This window comes from Symsagittifera roscoffensis, chromosome 2, assembly GCF_963678635.1.
Source record: "Symsagittifera roscoffensis chromosome 2, txSymRosc1.1, whole genome shotgun sequence".
NCBI lineage: Eukaryota > Metazoa > Xenacoelomorpha > Acoela > Convolutidae > Symsagittifera > Symsagittifera roscoffensis.
Window position 1 is genome coordinate 14,457,132 of NC_087063.1, and position 21,836 is coordinate 14,478,967.

General features: G+C 34.7%; 1 protein-coding gene across 2 annotated transcripts in view; it reads right to left on the reverse strand.

Moving 5' to 3' along the window:
• Positions 1 to 21,836, reverse strand: part of LOC134839038 (doublecortin domain-containing protein 1-like) — a 196,256-nt gene that overhangs the window by 8,003 nt on the left and 166,417 nt on the right. For both annotated transcript variants that reach the window (XM_063854438.1, XM_063854437.1), the window contains exons 32-35: positions 11,067 to 11,184; positions 10,443 to 10,563; positions 9,291 to 9,530; positions 2,702 to 2,887 (exon numbers count right to left, since the gene is read on the reverse strand). In XM_063854438.1, the coding sequence (XP_063710508.1) occupies positions 2,702 to 2,887; positions 9,291 to 9,530; positions 10,443 to 10,563; positions 11,067 to 11,184 (665 nt within the window). The remainder of the gene's footprint in view (positions 1 to 2,701; positions 2,888 to 9,290; positions 9,531 to 10,442; positions 10,564 to 11,066; positions 11,185 to 21,836) is intronic.

The following is a 21,836-nucleotide window of genomic DNA, read 5'->3' on the forward strand; positions in this document are numbered from 1 at the left end:
TTAATTTACCATCTACATTACAACAGTAATGAATACTATTATAAGGCATGGAGGGTGACCCAAAGAGAATTTCATCTCATCGAGTGGGACACCTCGAGAACTTAAAGAGCAGAGACATAAAGTCTCCGAGTGGGCATCAATTAAAGAGCAGTTTGTGTAAGAACTCATTATCAAAAATATAATTATGGAAAAAAGATTCCTGAAAACGGTTCAGTTCTGATTTATTTAATTCGAAAAAATCTTTTGGAAGTAAATTATTCTGAAAAACAAAATTATATGCTATTGCTAGCCTACGTTTAAGAGAGAATTTCATGGCGTTTGATTTAAAAGCTATATTAATATGGGATCATTTTTTGTTAACCAAGTTTCCGTTATACAAATTATATCAGGTGGAGACTCAAGGCTTAGAATAAGTGCTTGCAATTTGTCGAAGTGCGGTTTTAAAGATCTTATATTTAAATGTAGCACCGAAACTTTGGAATTCTCAGTTTTATTAATTAAAGTACTGTTATTCTGTGAAATATTTGGTTTTGAATTAACGACATTAACATCACTAGATTGTTTACGATCCTCCTTTATCTCCTGCCTCGTGGAAAACACTTTGGAAGCAATTCATCACATCTTGAAATCTGTATTTCAAGGAACTCCCGCCTTCATAAAATCCATCGATACGATATAGTCGCTGGTCTGCCCTCCATATATAATGGATTACACCTTCTCGGGTCTACGCAGATTTAATACGGCAATCACTCTTCATCATTTTTATGAAATTGACACGAGCCTTTGATAAGTCTTCAAAGACGCTTATATTTTTCAAACCTTCTTTATCTGCCATCTTTTTTTTTTGTTTCGCAGCAAGTTGATTTTGGCGATTTTTCTGGCGAAACGAACGATAATTGGTTTGCCTCTATTTGATCGAGATGGCAATCGATGAGCTATTGAGATATCTGACGCTCGCACATTTGCACCAATATCATGAGAAATCTCCACTACCTTCGCTATTGTTGTATCACAGTTCTCACGATTATTCTCACCTTCCAAACACTCGGGGATTCCTAGAATTCTTAGGTTATCTCGTCGATTATATGATTCAAGTTTTTCTGCTTCAGATAAAGTCCTAAGATAGCTGAAATTCGCCTGAGATGATATTTCCATTTTGGAGGATGAGATGATTTCCTTCTTCACGTTGTTTATTGCGGACTCAACAGCGACGTTGATTGCAGTCATTAGTTGCGCTTTGATTTGCTCTACAAGGCTGGGTATCAACAACTTCATTGACTCTTCAATGGTATGCTTCAGCTTCCCAGTCACATCGTCCTCTGAATTTTCTTCGTCACATGGGCTCAGTACAATATTTGGCCGTTTTGGTGTTGGTTTTGATACTGGAGTCTGATCATGATACCTCAGTTCCGGCACATCTGTGTTTCTCTCAATTGAAATATCCTTTCCATCAGTAGCATTACTAATCGAATCCATCTGCCCTCTCTGAAACTATTTAATAAGTTTATCACAACAATTAGGCACGCTGGACAAAATTTCTACAATGTAGATGAAACTTTAAGCAGCATTACTACTCGTATAAGGGCAAAGCCTAAAATTTATCAATGGCACGGTAAGGTATCTGCAGTAGTTTTTTTCGAATTTTTTTCTTTCTGTTAAATCTTTTTCCCATGCTCAATCGACATCTCATTTAGTCACAAGCAAATTAGAATGATTAAGATTGCCTCAATTCAACTTCGAATGATTTCACTCGCCGCACACGCTATGCGTTGATAGTAAGTTGATAAATAGCTCGAAAAGCTATCCCAAATTGGCAATTTTCAAAACCCCCATAACTTTATGCAACAAAGTCGCAGGTAAAATATCTTTTTGATTTTGAGTTCAAGGCATCAGTCAAAAATGGGTCATAAAAAAGTCAAAACTGGTCTGGAAAAAAAACCGTCCCAAGCATAACAATCCCGATACTTTCAAAAGTCGGAATCGCTAGGCCACCGAAAAATTGAAGAAGACACGAAAGGCTTGATAACATGAGAAGATGGTATTGCGATGGCCACTTCAAAATCAAACAGCACACAATTAAAATAAGGTAGATGCAATACCGTTTCCAACGGAAGCCTGAAAGAAAAGCTCACCGTATTCTATCAGAAGATTTCTAAATCTAGATAGATTTCTTTCGAAACATGATTTTCAAAATGTAAAAAATTTTTATAGGTCGACCAAATTGCTTTTCCAAGCTCCCGTATATCACTGGAAAGTCTCTAATTGTCTTACAACTTCTGCGCCCCTCCCCTTTCAAGCTACTCCTGCAAATCATTAACAAAACTAAATTGTCATTCATAATCTATTAGTATATTGTTACATAATCATAGACCTAACCCTGGAGTTAACATTTCAAGCTTAACTAAGTTGTGATTAAATGGTAAGAGCTCACATTGCATACCATTGCGTACGTGCGAGTCCTAACCAATAATCTAATGATTTGTTGCCAAGTATCATTACAACTGCGCTACAATACCAATATTAAATGTATCTGCGCGTTAAATGGCTCTTCTTCAGATTCGCACCCCCTCGCATTCGCAGAGTATCAAAATAATCCTGACATATGAATGGAATTTTCACGAATTTTACGAAGCGAAAGTCCAACAAAAATTGAGGGGTGGGACACTGGAAAAGAACCCATACACTTTCTAGCAAAACATACCATGGCCAGTGGATTGATTCTGGGTTCAACTATGGCAGTTTGGGGCTGTTCTCTTCCCAGTCGCTTGTCTCTGGCCCACCTGGCTTTGAGAAACAGTTTCCGTTTTGCATCCGAGTGATTCACAAACGACTCTCCTTGTGACACACATAGCAGAGAGTGTTTGCTGATGTCATCAAAATTAGTAACCTAAACCAATTTCTAGGATGAACTATTTAATCAACCTATACCTTCTTTGTAGTTGCCACAATTAGAGGGGACATGGGTGTAGTTTTGGATTTACATACTCATTTTTGCCAAATTCCAATTTAGAGCGAAGCGAACGAATACAATTTACTCAAAAATTCACTGGAGAAGCAATTTAGCTCAAATTCTATGGGATTGAATCGCCGTCAAATTTAGGTGCCTAAACACCGTAAGACCCTATAAATATATTAAATTCATCTTTAAGTGATCACTTATAATGATACAAATCATTGGGAGAAAAATCATGGGAAAAGATTAAGGAGCTCGAGAATTGTAGAAAATATATCGCCATCAGAAAATTGAAAAAGCGTCAAAGAACCTCAATGATGTATATTTAAAAAAAAATTGAATTCATTTAACTTTTTTATTATTTAATTTACCATCTACATTACAACAGTAATGAATACAATTATAAGGCATGGAGGGTGACCCAAAGAGAATTTCATCTCATCGAGTGGGACACCTCGAGAACTTAAAGAGCAGAGACATAAAGTCTCCAGAGTGGGCATCAATTAAAGAGCAGTTTGTGTAAGAACTCATTATCAAAAATATAATTATGGAAAAAAGATTCCTGAAAACGGTTCAGTTCTGATTTATTTAATTCGAAAAAATCTTTTGGAAGTAAATTATTCTGAAAAACAAAATTATATGCTATTGCTAGCCTACGTTTAAGAGAGAATTTCATGGCGTTTGATTTAAAAGCTATATTTGTAATTTGTTTTTTAGTCTTGCTGCGGGTGTGAGGAAGCTTTTCTAGGCTCGATAAACTCAAAAAAACTATTCTTATCGGGGCATCTCAAAATTTCAAATAATTCTTTGAAGAGAGACTTCAGAAACATATTAAAGACTGAATAAATTTTGTTTTCACTCATATATTGGGTTATTGGTTCAAATTTGCGTTTGAAGAATATAGCCCGCGTGATGCGTTTTTGTAGTTTTAAAATTGAATCGAGTTGTGTTTTATATGTATTGCCATAAATAAGAATTACGGATTGAGCCTATGCTCTGTAAAACAACAGAAGACTTGCTTTCGGAAAAACTTCACGACATTTGTAAACTATTCCACAGAAAGTTGATAACTTTTTAACAATGCCACATATATGTTGCTTAAAACTCAGTTTATTGTCAATTTTTAATCCCAAATATTTAACAGGCAATTGGTAGTTCGATTGAAAATTATCTCCAAATACATTGATCATTTCAACATTTTTACCGAAACTCATAAAAACGATCTTTTTACAGTTGATTGTCAGGCCATTACAATCAATCCATTTTTCAATATTTTTCATTTCGTTTTCAAATTTATTTGTCCTTATTGTACCTGAATAACATAAAGTTGTATCATCTGCATATAAAACTGGTTTAATTGTATTACAAACAATCGGAAGATCATTAATAAAAATTAGAAACAACAGAGGTCCTAAAACAGAACCCTGCGGAACGCCACATGTTAAATGTTCTATTCGAGATTCTTTTTGGTCAAAAGCAACATATTGTTTGCGATCAGTTAAATAACTCCGGATAAGTTTGTTCAGTTTACCCCTTATTCCATACTTATCTAACTTAAGAATAAGTAGCTCATGGTTTATTGTATCAAAAGCTTTTTGGAAATCGATGAAAAATGTTTCACCGTAACGGCGTTTATCAATAACTTCTCGAATGAACTCGGTAAATTCTAATAAAGCATCAGCGCAACTTTTTTTAGGTTGAAATCCGTATTGCTCTGGTATGAGAATTCGATATTTTCTTAGAAACTTATACATTTTGCCAAAAATGATCTTTTCAAAAACCTTGCTTATCGAATTGAGTAAACTTATTGGTCTATAGCTTTCTGGTAGTTGACAATTACCATCTTTAAAAAACGGAAACACCTTTGCAATTTTTAATGCATTCGGGTACGTTCCTTGCTTTATACATTGATTAAATAACTTTGACAAAGGTTCGCTAATAACCGTCGACGAGAGTTTCAAAATTTGATTACTTATACCATCCGGACCTGAAGACCCCTTATTTTTAATAAGAATAATTGTATCAAAAACTTCTTTTGTTGTTATTTCCTGAAAAACCATTGAATTAGGTACAGATTTAACATGCCTTAAGGCAATTTTATGATTGACTTTTTTACCACTTAATTTATTACCAATTTGTGCGAAAAACTGATTGAAGACATCAGCTTCAACTTCTATTTTGGCAGATGTTTTGCTTTGTATGAAATCGTTATATGCCTGAAAAATACATTAATTGTTTCTCGATTTTTCGATTTTTTGTTGGTAAAATTTTAGTTTCGAATTTCTTATTAGCGATGTGGTTAAATTTCGGGACAATTTATATTTCTCTAAATTTGTCGGAGTTGGATCAATTATCCATTTTTTGTAGAACATGTTTCTCTTTTGCATTTGCTTTTTAATATCCTGGGTAATCCAAGTTGGTTTTGCTTTATTATTCACCTGAGATAATGGGCAAAATTTATCTAAAATTTGTGTTAAGCTGTTTACAATGTAAGTTATCTGCTCATCAGCGTTTAGTGAACTTTGCATTTTATTGAGTTTTTCATGTAGTAAGAAAAGGAAATCCACCAGGTTTTTGTCATTTTTCAATGGATTTATGTTTCGGAAAACGCTCTGTGTTTTAATGTCATTTTTACTTTTAAAGTCATCAATTTCAAGTAAAATTGAGTAATGGTCACTGATTACAGTTTTTAAAGTATTTATTTTGTTCAATAAAGACTTGGTAAAAAAAAGTCAATACAAGACTGACTTGAAGATGTAACACGTGTGGATTCAAAGTTGCGTTGGAGAAACCCATATGAGTTCATTAATGTCAAAAAATTCTCACTAGTGATTGAAGCATCAAGTGAATCTATGTTAAAAGCCGTCAAATTTAGGTGTCAAATTGAATCGCCGTCAAATTTAGGTGCCCAAACACCGTAAGACCCTATAAATATATTAAATTCATCTTTAAGTGATCACTTATAATGATACAGTTCATTGGGAGAAAAATCATGGGAAAAGATTAAGGAGCTCGAGAATTGTAGAAAATATATCGCCATCAGAAAGTTGAAAAAGCGTCAAAGAACCTCAATGATGTATATTTAAAAAAAAATTGAATTCATTGAACTTTTTATTTAAACTTCAATTTATTCAAATGTATCATTTGAGCCCACACAAATTATATGAAAAATCAGCTTACTTATGTCAATTAGTTTCACATTTCTACGGAAAAAGCAAAAAAGTTGAGATTTTTAAAAAGCTGATAATCTTGCGTTGCAAATATATATACCCGAAAAAAGGGTTTTGACTTTTTCTTTTCAAAATACGAAAAAGTACCCAAGAATGGCAAAAAAACTGTTAAAAAACAGACATCAGAAAAATTTAAATTGCTACAAAAATATTTAAATAGTTTGATAAAAATTTAAATTGGTGCAAATTTTATTATTTTCTTGAACAATTTTGATTCAAAATTCAATTTTTATCTTTTTAATTGGACATCACAGATGAACATAACAGGTTTTCAAAAAAAAGCAAATTTAGAACTTGGAACATAAAATACACGTTAAAATATTTTTTAGGCCTTTTAATTCCACTGGGAAGTGTAAAAATTGAAAACCAATTACACAGAGTAATTTATGTTTTCAAGACTTTTTTTCTGAGAAAAAGAACAAAGAAATCCCTCGTGGTACCTAGTTATAAATTGCCCCCCCCCCATAAAGAACTAAGCAATGGTTAAGTATTTTTTAAGTAGTAACGAATATAACCCTCTTTGCAAATGGGAAGATACTTAAAGATATCCAAATCTAAATGTAGCCAACAGACAAATGAACGCAATGAAAACAAAAACTTCATTTTTCGATTTTCAAAGAAAAAATCTTAAAAGAACAAAATATTAAAAGAATAAAATAAAAAATCAAAAAGCAACTAAAAAACTAATAAATCACTTCTTAAAATAGCATCGCTTTAAAGCTATGAATAAAGAAATGCATAAGCTTTTACAAAATTTTGTTTGAAAATCAAAATTTGCATTGGAGGGGGGTTTCTTACGTCTTCACTGCGTAAAAATAAGATATAAAATTTCTAGTGGCTACCGAAAATGAGCTAAGCAAATTACTAGGATTGCAACAGACGATGGTCTTTATCCAATCTATAAAACGTTATTGGCAATACCAATTGACCACTCCAATGATTTTTCAGCAAATTACCGAATTATTGCCCAAACTTCGTTCAGAGCTTTTGAAGATGTCTACGGGTTGGAAAGAACTCAAGAGATTGTAAGTCTGTGGTTAAAAAAATGAGGTAAAAAACATACCAAATCGACAAAGACATTCCTAGGTGATATCACTTGTATAAAAATATCTAAGTTCAGAAGGGAAGCAAACATCGCAAAACAAGCGTCAACAAATCCCAGACAACAAGTATAGGCAACTGTTGTGTAAAAAACAAAGGATGCTCAGACCTCAAGTTTGCTTCCTATGTTTTAAAGCTTTAGGGTGAGGGAGAGAGCTTAAACTTAAAACATAAACAACAAAGAATTGGAAACGAGTAAATGAATGCAAAAAAAAAACTGAATGTTTTTTTTTCAAATATCATTTTTCGAACTTCCAAAAAATATATATGGCTTTAATATTACGAGGCCAAACTGTGCATTTTGAGAATTGTAAGCGGATTCTGCAACAGGCCAAAATCATATTTGTCGTAGAATCCGCAACATTGCTATTTTTCTTTGAGCTTCTTTGCTCTTTTGGATTCTACAAACAAATAGTTAAAACACGGTACTGCTCAAAACCGCTCCAAAGAAGGCAAACTTTCGCAATCCGCAACTGTAAGCTAAATACACTAAAAGTAAGCGGATTTCACAAATTTTAGTAGCGTCTTCAAAATAAATCTTTTCTTTGACAGGTGTGGGCCACCAGCGAGTTCAATACCGATTAGTGCCAACAGTTGCCTTACCCCCCGCTACCGTTCCATCTCAATTCTCGCCAACTTACCCTCAAATTTAAGTAGTAGACTAGTAAGTTCGAAGTTAAGTTCAAGGTTAAGTGCGATATTTTAATCCAAAATTTGATTCGAATTAGGAAACAAAAACATTCCAAAACAGTTTAGGATAAATTTCAAGATTTCAGATGAAAGCCATGGTTTAGCTGCTGAATATCTATACTGCTAAATCCTCAGGATATCGCATCAAACTATTATTATCTACAGAGAGTTTCAGGATATCGGATGAAGAGATTAACTACACAGTGATGGCGCAATTAAATGAAGGATTTTAACCTACATAACACCGTTGACGCAATGTGCAATTTTTGTGCAATCTTAAATAATGATTTTGCTTACTTGGCGCGTTTCCTAAATTATGATCCCAGAAACAGCTTGCCGGGAAATCAACTAGGGTACATCCACCATGTTACCCAATATTTTTAATTTTGTTCATGGATTCCGAAACAACTAGCAATTGCGGATTCCGGAACAACTAGCTATATTCGCTGGTTGGAAACCCGCGAAAGAACTATTGTTTTGACAAAATGTACGTATTCCAACAGAATTAGACGTAGTTGCACGCGGAAATTTTGTAAGCGGAATCCACCAACATTTTCGAAAACACTTGAAGACTTGTCTCTGGATTCCAGTGACCTAGAGACACCAAATTGTGCGCCTATTCAGTGAACAGTTTTGTCTCGTAAGGAAACTTCTTCAAATGTCTAGAAAATATTATTATTGACACTTTTTTGGTAAAACTAACCCAATTTGCATTTCGCTGGGAAATCTGCTAATTAAATTTAATTCTTAAAATTAGAATTCGATCAAGTGTTTTGTGACCTTTACACTTTTGCTGTTCGATAGTGGAATTTTCCTTCTCTTTAACAAAGGTAATGAGCTGAACCTGAGAAGCAATCAAAAGTCAAACCGCAAGAAAAATCAAATTTGAGCCTGAACAAACTTCATGACTTTTCCTGAAAAAAAAAACAAAAAAAAATCATCACGACCTTTTTAAGAGTCTTAACTATGTCCAGCGACTCTTAAAAATTGATAATTGACTGCATACTTAACATTATTTATATAAAATTTTCTTGGCTAGCTAAAAATAACAATGATTGGTAATTAGCGCTAAACTATATTAAAAAAACTTTGGCTAAGAACCGAAATCACACGAATCCATCTGACGTTTATTTGTTATACCTGATTTTGCGTAGAAAAAAACCACCCCAGGTAAAACCCCAAAACCCCTGAGGAAGAAATGCATATCAAGGAAAAAGCTTTGCCATCACCAATCCTCGAACTTTCGTGTTACAAATGGGGTAACCTTGAATCTGACGCTCGTTTGAGCGGATGCTTTTAAAAATTAGCGAAATTACCAGTGTGCCATCAGGTCGGTACACTTTTCTGGCGGCGAATCCCATCCTCAATTTATTTGTGGCACTTCGTATCACATCATCCATGCAGCTGGCATATATCGGAATTATGTTCTCCTTGAGCGAACAGTCCTCTCCGTTCTTGTACACGAAGAGTTGTTTGCCAGGAGGACGAAGGAGCTTCGCGTAGTCTGCTTTGGTAAGAGAAGTTGAGGCTCGTATTGCCTGAGAGTCGTAGCTTTTCTAAAATGACAGCAAAACTTCATTTTTTCATGAACTCAACTTAAGTAGACAGCAAAAAAACAACGGCAGCAATAACACAACGAGACAGCAATAACAAGACAGCAATAAAATAACGAGTTCGTTTTCAGAAGCCTTTATAAAGTTAACCTTTCCCCTTAAGGCTATTAATGTATTCATAGAAATCGCTCTTTTGGATTCTGTCAGGAGTATACAGTCCTACAGGGGCGGATCTAGGATTTTCTCGAGGGGGGGGGGGGGATGATTTTCAAAACACTTGACAACCTTTTTCTTGATTCGGCCAAATTGATTTTCCGAACTCTCCTCAAGCACTAAAAAGACTCTGTTTTTGTCAAATTTTCTGCGCCTCAGGCAAAAATTTGGAAAAAACGCCGTTTTTGGGCAATTTTTGGAAAATTTTGACAAAAAAATCGCGTTTATTTTGGCGCGCGCTCCCCCTCAAAGTTAGTATATATGGGCGCCGAAGGCCCCTTTCAAAAATTTTAGGGTCGGTCGGCCAAGAATGGATTTCTAAAAAAGTACCAAAGGGGGACCCTTTGGGTCGGCAGGGGGCCGAATCGCTGAGGAAAGGGCGTCCCCCCCCCCTAAATCCGCCCCTGCATTCCTTATTGGAAATCAGAAAAATGGTCCAATTACTACTTTGTAACTGGAACTTTGTAACTACAATTAGAGCTCTATTTATATAGTTTTGACCGACAAGCTGTATGCACCATTATTATATACCAACATTAATATGTAGCTATAGCTGATAGCTCACTTTTTCAATTCAATATTACCAAAAAGAGAGGCCTCCTACAGTAAAAAGGAAATAATCATAATAAACTGAAGTTATCATAGATTCATTCTGAAAACATGATTCAATCGATCACAGATGTAAACGACAGGTGAACTGACCTTGAGTTTGCGAACATTCTGCTGTATGTTCAGTTCCTCCTCGGTGACCTCACTCCAGGAGTCCACCACAACCACCGGCTGCCCTGGATCCATAGTGGGCTGCAGTCTCGCAGACGAACACCTATGCGGGGACAGAAACTAATCAAAACGAAGCTTAAAGGTTGAGCAAAACAATTTTTAAAAAAGAAAACCTGTTGCTGTACAAATAGCAAACAACGGCCCGCTGTTTTTGCACAGTTAGTTCAAAACACAAGGGGTTTCTTTTTGTCACTTATTTTTTTACCTCGCAGTTTGAGCATAGGCAGTATCCAATATCGCAGTTGTTAATTCTGTTATTTTGAAATGGGGATTATAATGTACGTTTATTTTAAATTAGACAATCGCAAACCAACTTGGGAGCTCGTTTAAGGTAATGAGCACAAACTGCGTAGCTTTTGGGATCAAATGAACAATAAGCTTCCCTATGTAACCAAGTGAATTATTAAATAACAAATTTGTGTAACAACCCAGCGCGCAAAATGCTTCATTCTGTTGACAAATAAACCTTTATTTGATGTTTACTCAAGATTTAATCAAAATTTGAGCTGCAATGGAGAAGTGAAATTGGTATATTTATTGGCTAACCTGTTCACTCTTCTGCCTTGCAGAAGACGCAACTTGTGTTTCTCTATGTCCAAGTGTACAGCTGTGGGACGTCGCTTGATAAAGTGTTCTTTCTCCCGAAGTTGCTCCTCTGACGCCACTGAAACATGATCTCATAATTAATTTATACTCACCTCGTTTGGGGCTTCAATAACATAATTAAAACTTTGGTAAAGACTAATTAAAAAAATCTGTATCGAAAAATTTTCGCTTTAACTTAACGAGTTCCAAATCATTTCTTCTGTCCAATGCTTTCAAAAATAGATGTGCCCTCATAAGTAGTATGCATATAGTGCGTTAGGATCGGGGGGGGGGGGGGGGTTTGTCATACATGGATGACCATTAGGTATAAATCATAATGGTCACCATGTATTAAATGATCAGCAATGGTCACCATGTAATAATCCTAATTGTCACCATGTATAATTGTATACCTAATAGTCCTCATGTAAAACTTCGGTATATTATTGAGTATTCCCACTGAACGTTGTGGTTACATGTTTGGTGCGGGAAAGGATTTGCCAAATCTTCGTTCTGAAACCAGCTGGAGTGTTTAACTGCGCTATAGACTGTTTGCTCAATTCTTCTTAAAACTTTGATTCAAACTCAAATTACATACAAATAAATACATACAAAAGTATGCTAAAGACACTATCGCTTAAATGAAATTGTTTATATCCCAGATTAATTGAGTTCCAAAGCTGAACAAAATCTTAGATACACACTAAACACGGAATAGCGGTAGGTCAAATTTTATGTACAGACAATTCTCATATTAAATAACTGAATTTTATTTACTATACAAAAGTTAATGTGGTGTTTTTTTGTGTTTTAATCTATTCGTCGATTTTTTTACCGTGGTTCTTCCACTTCAACTGTTTCATAATCGAAAAACGAATCGTTGAAGAATGACGACTCGTCCTCATCGGAAGTATTGGCCTCCAGATCCGCGATATCCCCGCTATCAATATCACTGTCGTTGGTTTCTGCTGCCCGAATCAGACCGGGGTCTGGAGTTTGCCAACTGCTATTGACCTGGTCCATCAGTTGTCGAAGCGAGCGATGTGGTTGTGTGCTCTCAACAGCAAAACTATCCTCAAAGTATTCATCATCAATTTCTGGATGGTCCCAATCAACGTTTTGAGTGTTAGCGAATTCTTCAGCCACCCCATTTAGGAAATCGTCACAATCCCACGACACTGGCTGTTGACGATCTTCAAAAAATAACATCCATTTTTCCAAATCGTCATCGTCAGTTGGGTCAGAATTAACAGCGGCTGAGTTGTCATCACTATCATCAATGCCAATCACAGTTTGACCCACGATGTTTTTGTGACCGTGGGGAAGAGTCTGCTGACCATCATCGAGGATGTAGCGTTTGTCATCAAAAGCTGATAACGATGTTTTCGTCGAAGTCACTGTTTGCAGATTGTGTGACTCGGATGCGATTCGACTGTTTTCAGTTTTGAATAACGAGCCAGAGGTCAAGGTGTCTCGATATCGCTGATGACTCAACATCTTCTGAGCAGCTTTGGATACACCTTTCGCCGATATATTTCTGCAGTCTAAAATTTTATTTATATGATTACTAATCAATTTTTTGATGATCACTAATGTGTGGTGGTAAAAAAACCAAATACGATGTTTTTTTAAGAGCTACATCATGTTAACTTGAAAGCCAGGTGCAACAAAAAAAAATACATGAAGGCCAGGTGTGACCTTAAAAATTAGTCATCATTAAAAAAAAACAACAATCAACCAACACAAAAAAAAAAATCGCCCACAAAAAAAAACCAAAAATTTTCAAAAAAATTATTTTTTTTCGCCTAAAAAGTTTTTTCCAATTTTTTTTCAAAACAAAAAACACTTTTTCGCCCGAAATTTTTTTTCGAACAAAAAAAATTTTTTTTTCCAAAAAAAAAAAAATTTCGCCCACAAAAAAAAACCGCCCACAAAAAAAAAAATTTCAAAAAAATTATACTTTTTCGCCTAAAAAGTTTTTTCCAAATTTCTTTTTTTTTGATAAAATTACATTTTTTCGCCCACAAATAAAAATTGCCTTCCGAAAAAAAAAATCACAAAAAATCAAAATTTTTTGAAATTCGTGCTCACAAATAAGGCAAATAGAAATTAACTACCTCTGGACAAAATGGAATAAAGCTTGGGTTTGAGGGATATAAACTCGGTTATAATGTCTCCTGGAAACTCATCCTTGAATTTTAAAACAACCATTTTGTTTTTCGGGTCGTAGAGAGGGTGGTTCTTCGGGTAATTTGACAAGTCAAGTTCATTCAAAATATTCCTTTTTTCGGAAATTTCTCGGTATAAATCTTCACTTTTGACTTGGTACAGGAGACTGTCTGTATCAGAATACAATAGTTGACATTCAAAATTTGGTTTCATTATATCGTAATGAAATTTATACATGTGAAACTTTGCTAACTCAAGAACACTAGCTCCCACAATTTTTGTTGGATTCGAAGTGAACGCTGCCAAGTTTTCTCCAAAAATTTTGTAGGATTTAAATTCGAATGCACTAATTTCTCGCAAAGCGGCATGATAATCTCTAACTATCCGAACAAGCATCCGTTTGCGCTTCGACTCGCATGTTTTCCCATAAGCACAATTGTTCAGTAGTTTGTACAAATCCTCCTCAAATTTATTTCTAGCTTGTTGTCGTTTAGTCGTGTTCAATGTGATGTATGGTTCTAACCATGCTTCTTGTTCAAACTTCAGCACACGGTGCACTTTTTTAACTTTAAGTCCCAACCTAACAAACAATTGCAATAGTTTGTAATGAATTGTATAATTTGACTTGTCATGCAGCGTCTGCAGTAACTTTTTGGTCTTTCCAATTGAACGTCTTGCAACGTCTTGATTTTTCATCTGCTCGAGTAAATTTGTTTGGTAGGGACTCAACCAATCCTGGGGTACACTTTCTTTAGTAGGAGCTAAAGGGTAATCTTGATGATCCTCATGCAGTTCTTCTGGATACTCGAGATGAACTTTCAATATAAATCCAATCAAAGAGTCTTCAGTCATGTTGAGGATTTGGTTCACAATCACCTCGTCTTCTATATGCTCTATTAGCTCAAAGTTACGCACCGGTAATTTCTCCGTTTGCATGACGCCGCCATAGAGGTTATTTGCATCGATCATAAACCCGTAGGTGCTAGGTTGATCTGGGTTGAAGTCGGGGCATTCTTTGTTGTTGGCTTTGAAAAAGCGACTATGGAACACGGATGCAGTACCACCTCGCATCATATTCTCGACCATTTCGAGATGCCTGCGGTCTGATAAAAGCTGAACATTCGAGTCTTTGCAGATACGTTTGAAGGCGTCTCTAGCTAAGTTTGAAGCACTAAAATGGTGCGCGCAGTCCAGACCATAAGTTTGGTGACTAATTTGTCGAAATTCTTCAAAGACGCAAGCAAGAAGGAGTGTATCACACTTGAGATACAAGTTGTGATAATCCTCCAAGTTTTGACATTTGAACACTCTAAAAACTTTCTTTGCATGTTCCAGATCCGCTTGTGAAACTGCATTTTTTCCTCCATTCAAAACATCGGACCAATTTTGCAAAGGAGGCAATTCTTTTTCTGCAAATTTTTCTCTTCCGGTCATGTACGAATAAGGGTAGAAACCTTTTTGTCGTATCAGACACCGTTGCTCCTCCGTCTCGTTTGCAAAATACTTGTTCAAAATTGACATTTTTTCCGCTGGTAGATTATCAACCAATTTTTGCAGGGAAGAATTCAAAAACTTGCATGAGTCAATAAATCTGAGGTATTCAAAAACTTTTTGCTCAGATCCGTTTTTCCTTTTTATAGTTTTAATTAGGACTCCAATGCTTAACGATATATATTTTTCGTCGGTGCTAGGTATAACACTCATTGTACTTGTTGGCTCGCATTCATGCAATGCGAGACAAATGTGGTGAAGGTCATAGTTCTGGATGTTATGTCCAATGACTGGGGTGAAATTTACAGTTCGTCTTGCGAGGTTGCATTTTTCATGTGCCCATCCCAAACATTTTCCAGAAAAATGGCAATGGTCAAGACATTTTTCGTGCTCATTGGTAAAATGTATACAGCAAATCCAACATGTTGATGTGTTTTCTTTGTTCAACGATTCTTGGCTTTCTAGAAATTGAGGAAACCGTCGCTTTTGATCATATATTTCTCTCGCTAATTGATGCAACTGATTGAGAAACTTTTTCATGCATTGATCAGAGCTGTCATAGTCAAAGAAGTAGGGCTGTGAATTTCCGTGTTCAATTACAGCCAATGAATACCCACAAGCTTCGTGTTTTTGTACAACTCGGGTAGATGATCGCGATGGATTATCAGAACAAGAATCTACAGGTTTCAGAAATGATTCAAAATCAAAATAAATCACAAGTGGTACAAACCACAAGGCCTGGAGGTTTTTGAACTCGTATCTGTTGGTACCTTTTTCTGCTGAAGGCATGACTACTAGAGCAGGTTCATGATCCTTACAACACTGGATGTGTTGCTCGTGAGTTTCATCACTCCAACTAATGTGAAAGCAGTTTCTACATAAACGTGCAATTGTGCGATACTTACACCCTTTGATTTCGCAGATGAACTTTAACAAATCGATTATAGGTACATAGTGATGCTTTGCAGGCTCATACAAGAGAAGCAGGTCCATGTCAAATATTTCAGTTTGGGTGCTGTTATCTTGGTTTGGTCGTTTTGATATATACATAGGCAACAAATCTCCCTTGTGGTACTGGAACACATTTACCCGCACTTCGTTAAGTTGTTCAAATTTTCCAATTGAAGCGAAACTCATGGGTGAATCAAAATTACCTTGGGCTTTGTGTGCACTTTCAGCAGTGTATGTATCAGGTTGTGTCCGCGCAGCTGCTGGGTTCGCTTTTTGTTGATCAGTTAGAAGTAGGTCAACACCATGCTTCAGACTATAAGCAGCGGTAAAGCAAAGTTCGAAGCAATTATTATCTTCGTGATTTCTAATGTTTATCAAATTCTGGGACATTCGAATTCGAAAAGGCAAGTCAATATAAGATGACCCACGGATTGGTGAAAACTTTGCAAGTTTAACAAAAACTTGAATTACGTGTTGCAAAACCCAACCGCTTCCATAAGATGCAAAAGTCTCCAAAACTGCTTGCATTTTTTCGACCATTTCAAAAAACTCATCATCTTCTAATCCTAAGCTCATCACAGGTTTCATATCAGAGTTTGCATAAAGGTCAATCCGCTCGTCGTGCTCAGTTTTACTAGAATCATTTATTACTTTAGGTTTTACCAAACCTAAATTAGCGCTGAACTGAACTTTTCTAGGTCCTTCTGCAACTCGATCGATTATGAGACTTTGAATTTCATCTTTTTTCTCTTGCATAAATTGCAAAAGGTCAATCGGCTGATTTTCATCCATGGGTTGGTTTCCGCCGATCACATACGTTTCAAGAACACCGAAAAAAGCAGACTCACTTTTTTGAAGATTGGTGCCGTTGATTTCGTCTTCATCGACAGCATGCACATCACCGAGAGCAGCATTAGCAGCGGCACTTGTAGTGGCTAAATCAGCAGAGGCAGCTCTCATAACAGGAAGACCATGGGTTGCTAGTAAATGAGCTGATAAGTTTTTGGGCGAATGAAATCCCAAATGACAATAATCACAAACACCTCCAAGTTGACCATGAGTGTGAAGAATATATGTACGATAAACAATAAGTCCTTTTCAACAAAATGTTTGTCACGCTCATGGCGACTTCTATTGCTCTTATTTGCATATTTCAGTGGACAAAAATTGCATTTGAACATTTTTTGAAATAAGTTAAGCTATTGATTTTAAGAAAGAAAAAGAATCAAGTGATCTCAAATTACACTCAGAAACAACAGTAAATGGGAAGCATGACTGTTCGTCTACCAATTGCAGAGAAAACGGTTTGTGTTTTGCGCGCGTAATTTTGAATTTGAATTAAAGTTCCCGCCAAAATTTGAATTAGATTTGAATTTCCCGCCATAACTGGCAAACTCAAATTCGATTGGACGAAACAGATAAATTGTTGTTTGAAACGTTAATAATTATTACAAACGATAGAAATTAATCTAAGCCAACCAAGTTTGGGCTAAATTTTAATCCAAAAAGATTTTAGAGCCAAGAGAGAAAAGTTTTAATTTTATATTTTATCAATTCAAAATATAAATTGATGAAAATTTCGAAATTGCGAATAAAAGTTGAGCATGTCACAACACATGATAGATCCTAAATATCCCAGTTGTCATGGGGACAGAATATCCTATAAAAATGTCAAAATTAGTATCAAAAACAGTTGAAATGATGAATAAGTAAAGCAAAAACTGAAAAATGACAGTTTTTTAACTTTCCAGGCGCATTGCTATCAATGATGTCAATCACGGAGCGGTTGCACGGTCCGTGTCATCATGAATTTGTCTCAATTGTCTTTCGATTTGAAAAAAAAGTCCGAAAAAATACTTTTCTGTAAAGAGAAATGAGTTTGTTGTTTTAGGGGGGATTAAGGGGATTAGCGTTTTTCTCGAAGACTATTGAAAAAACATCTACTCCCACAATCTCATTAGTCGTGCCCCTCAATGCACTTTCATAACAACACCACTTGCTCATAATAAAAAATTGCGTCTTCTGGTTGAAAATCGCATTTTTTCGGAAAAGTGAAAAAACGATGAGTCATCAATTAAAAAGTTTGATTTTTATTATTTTTCTCAAATATTTAGCATGATGATGAATACTTGTATTTTTTTCAATATGATCATTTTTGGAGACAACAGTATCAATGATCAAATGGTAACTCCAATTTGTAGAAAAAGAAAAAAATTAATGCTTTTTTTTCCTTTTTGTAATTAAAAAATCAAATTTTTAACTAAAAAACATTAAAAAAATAAGTATTTTTATCAAAAAGTTGGTTTTAAACATCTTTTATACTATTTTTCATTACGTTTAATTTGTATGATAACTATTTGAATAAACATATGACAACATAAGTTTTCATCCAAAATTATTTTTTTCCAGTTTTTTTTTGACGTTAATTATCTTTTTTCAAAAAACGAAATTGATTTTTTTAATCTTGTTTTCTAAAAATTAGCATATATATGGATGCTTTTCAGTTTTTTCTCAAGATCACTAATGTAAATAAGAACTTCAATGTTAATATATTAAATCCTAATTGTGGAAAAAATGAAAATTTTACCGATTTTTTTTTGTTTTTAATTGAAAAAAAATAGTCAATTTATTAAAAATAAATGATTTTTTAAACTTCAATTTTTAAAAGCTTTTGAAATAAATTTTTAATCAGAACCCAATCGTGTGATAATTAATGAACAAATACAAGATACAAACTCAAACTCAATTTTAAAGTTAAATTATTATACACAATAAATACAAACAAAAATCAATAAAACTCAACCTCAGTTTCAAAGTGATATAAGGTCCAAATACTCCTGCGCTTTCTCTAGTGTTGTTAACTTCCTTTTTTTCTTTGGCGCTAGACAGAGAGAAGGGGTTAAGTTTTCCATGTGGTTGCTCACAGTAGCCTCAGGGGTACGCTTTGGAGTTGAGCAACCCGGTTCGTCAAGCCATGGTGATACTACAGGGGAAGGATCAGCTTTCGGGGTAACTACTGATGGTGATTCAATCTGTTCCATTCCCCATAAACGATCAAAAAATTCAATTTCTTTAAAGTATTCTAACTGGTTTTCACACATCGGAGTAACATCACAATCGTATTTATACAAAAATTTTTTTACTGGTTTTGATAAAGTTGAAATATCAACCTGAAGAGCAAGAGGCTCGTCAGGATCCGCATATTTACCAGAATTTGTAAGGTAACTCAAATACTTTATTTCAGTTCTTCGTCTTTCTTTGAAATTTTTAAGGAAAAGTTACGGAATAAATGTAAAAAATTTTTGGGAATCATAACGTGATGAGTACAAGTCCACTCATCAGAATTGAAACTTTTTTCTTCGTTAATTATTGCTACAAAATTACCGTGAACGGTTTCATAAAAAATGGTTCTTTCGTGATTGGAATATCCGGCAATAATATAACAAGGCATTTTTGAAGAAAAGTTGGAAGAAAATGACAAACGTAACGCGGAGAGAAATGAAACTGAAATGAATTGTGAAAACGCCTCAAGATATTAAAATAGGGATTGGTTCTTCTAAAATTAGAAATTTCAAGACCTCCTATGTAGTTTTTAATCAGTTTAATAAGGGAGGGCGTGTAAAATATTTATGTTACCTTGCGTGGTATTCTATGTTTATCTAAATTGCATTCAAACAAATAGCTTGTTTCAAAAACAAAGTTTAAACATTGTGACCTTTAACACCCATTAAAATTCTTATCAGTTGTACATGCACAAAAGACTTATCCATTTGAACTAAATTGCAATCCAATATCTTTGCGATATAAAGTACATGTGTATATAAATTAAAATAGATACAACGCTTTCTTTTGCAGACATAAACAATCAATCGGAACCATTCATTTCTTTCTATTCAGTTTTGAATCAAGTTACTTTGAAAATTTACTCGTTACAATGAATAAAACCAAAACAAGCACCACAGCAAATGCAGATAAAGATTTTGGCGATTGCTATTTCGATATTTCGGAAAACAGTAAAAGACTAGTGCGTGCTACATTGAAAACATATGACCAAACTGGAACTTAAGTATTCCTGAAAGTTTTCAAAAAAGCAACTGAAGGCGCTGAATTTGAATGTGTACAAAGACTTTCCTTAAGCAGCGAAGAATTTTCATAATTACTAAAATCGGGAAAGTCAATCCGAGCGCAAACAAGTGAAATTTCTGATACTGTTGAAAACAAAGACAAACCACAATCTAACTGTAAACGAGCCAGGAAATCTCAACTTTCCTCGAACACAAACGATTTCAAGCACGACTCGAATTAATTTTCCTTTACAAAATGGCAGAAGCTATGTTCGAAGTTGTGTTACCTGATTATTTCAAAAAATTTCAACCAAATTTCAAATTTGTTATCACTGAAAAAATTCCTAATTTATCTACTTTTAAAAATTATGCTTTTGGAAGCCACTTCAAATCTGAATATTGCCCTTTTTCAGTCGAGAATGAAAAAAAAATTCATTACCATATATTGATTCAAGTAGATTCAGAGGAACAATTAAACCAATTTTTTCCTTCCCAAAAATGTTTCAGTGTTCCTTGTATTTTCACTTGCTTCAAATACTTAATTTCTCCTGCTAAAGATGTCAAAGGAAACGGTGAGTTATTTGACAAGCTTAAGATAGCTCTCACTTATTCAGCACAACCTGTTGCAGCCAATCTCGATTTGTTAGATTTCACTGCAATCAAAAAACGTTTACCCAATTTATTGCTTTCTGCAACATCATCTAACAAACAAACTTCACCAAATCAAAACGTTTGCAAGAAATCTCCGGCCGTTGGGGGACAGAAACGAATTGATAATACAGTTACGCCTGCTGCATCGTCGACGTCAAACAAATCCGTAAGAATTTCGACTTCAGTTTCAAAGAAACATACAGAAAGCAGACATGTTCAAACAGATGAGATGAATACAGAAACTTTGAAAAGATTTGAAAGTTTAATTAATGGACCCCATTCTGCCGCTTTTTGCAAAATAATGGATATTTTGACAAGTGGATATGGAAAACTTGATGTAGATACTGATGTGCTATTTGTGAAATTTATTGTTGAAGAGAAAGTTAAGTTTTAATTGATACTTTTCATTATTCCCTTTTTATTATATTGAGTTCAGTAAACATGATTTCAACTTTCGATTTAAAACTCATTCATGAAATTTTTATAGACTTAAAATCACAATATCCAGACAAATCAGTCAGATTTCAGTATTTTTTAGCCACTTGTTTGTATTTGGATGCTGATATTAATTTGGATTTTGTTTTGAAAAACAGACCATATGGTGGTTTAATTGGAATAGACAATTCGTCGCTCGACAAACACTTGAAACATTTCAAATTTCTTAGAATACATGCTATATTGCATGACGCAGCAGGATATTTGCAAGAAAAAAATCATACCGGTCCTGGGTACACATATGTTTTGCATTGTCCAATAAAAAACTGTTACCTGGGTCACGTGACAGGTATTGCGTTTTGCTTATTTCTTAAAGCATTCAAACCAAAGTTATTTCGTTTGTTGGAATGTTGAGTGAAAGTCATGTTAACCCAAAGAAAGAAAACTAAAAAATTGTTTTTCAATCATCTCATTATTTTAGATATTGAGGGATTTAAATGTGGCAAGAAACCTTTGATCATAAAGGAACTTTCCGTTTGCTCTGCTAATACAATTGATACAATTCATTTTCTGCCACCAGTCTAATTCAACAATTTATCAAAAGAAGAGAAAAAAGCGTACAATTGGGTATCTAAATTTCTACACGGGCTTCGTTGGGACGAAGGTGAATACCCTTACTCATACTTTTTGACAGCATTCGTTTGAGGAACCCAAATTCCCATTTTTTTTGCTAAAGGTACACAAAAATCTGTTTTATTAGCTGAATACTTGAAATTACCCGTGACAAATTTGGAAGATTTTGGCTGCCCAAAGATTGAACAGTTATTGGGTCAAGAAAAACATATTTGCAAACGACATTCTCATTTACTTCCCTCACATCAATTATTAAAGCATTGTACCCGTAGAAAATCCAAAGTTTTTTTCGATTGGTTACAAAATGAACTGTCCAATGATGCAAACAACCTTATCT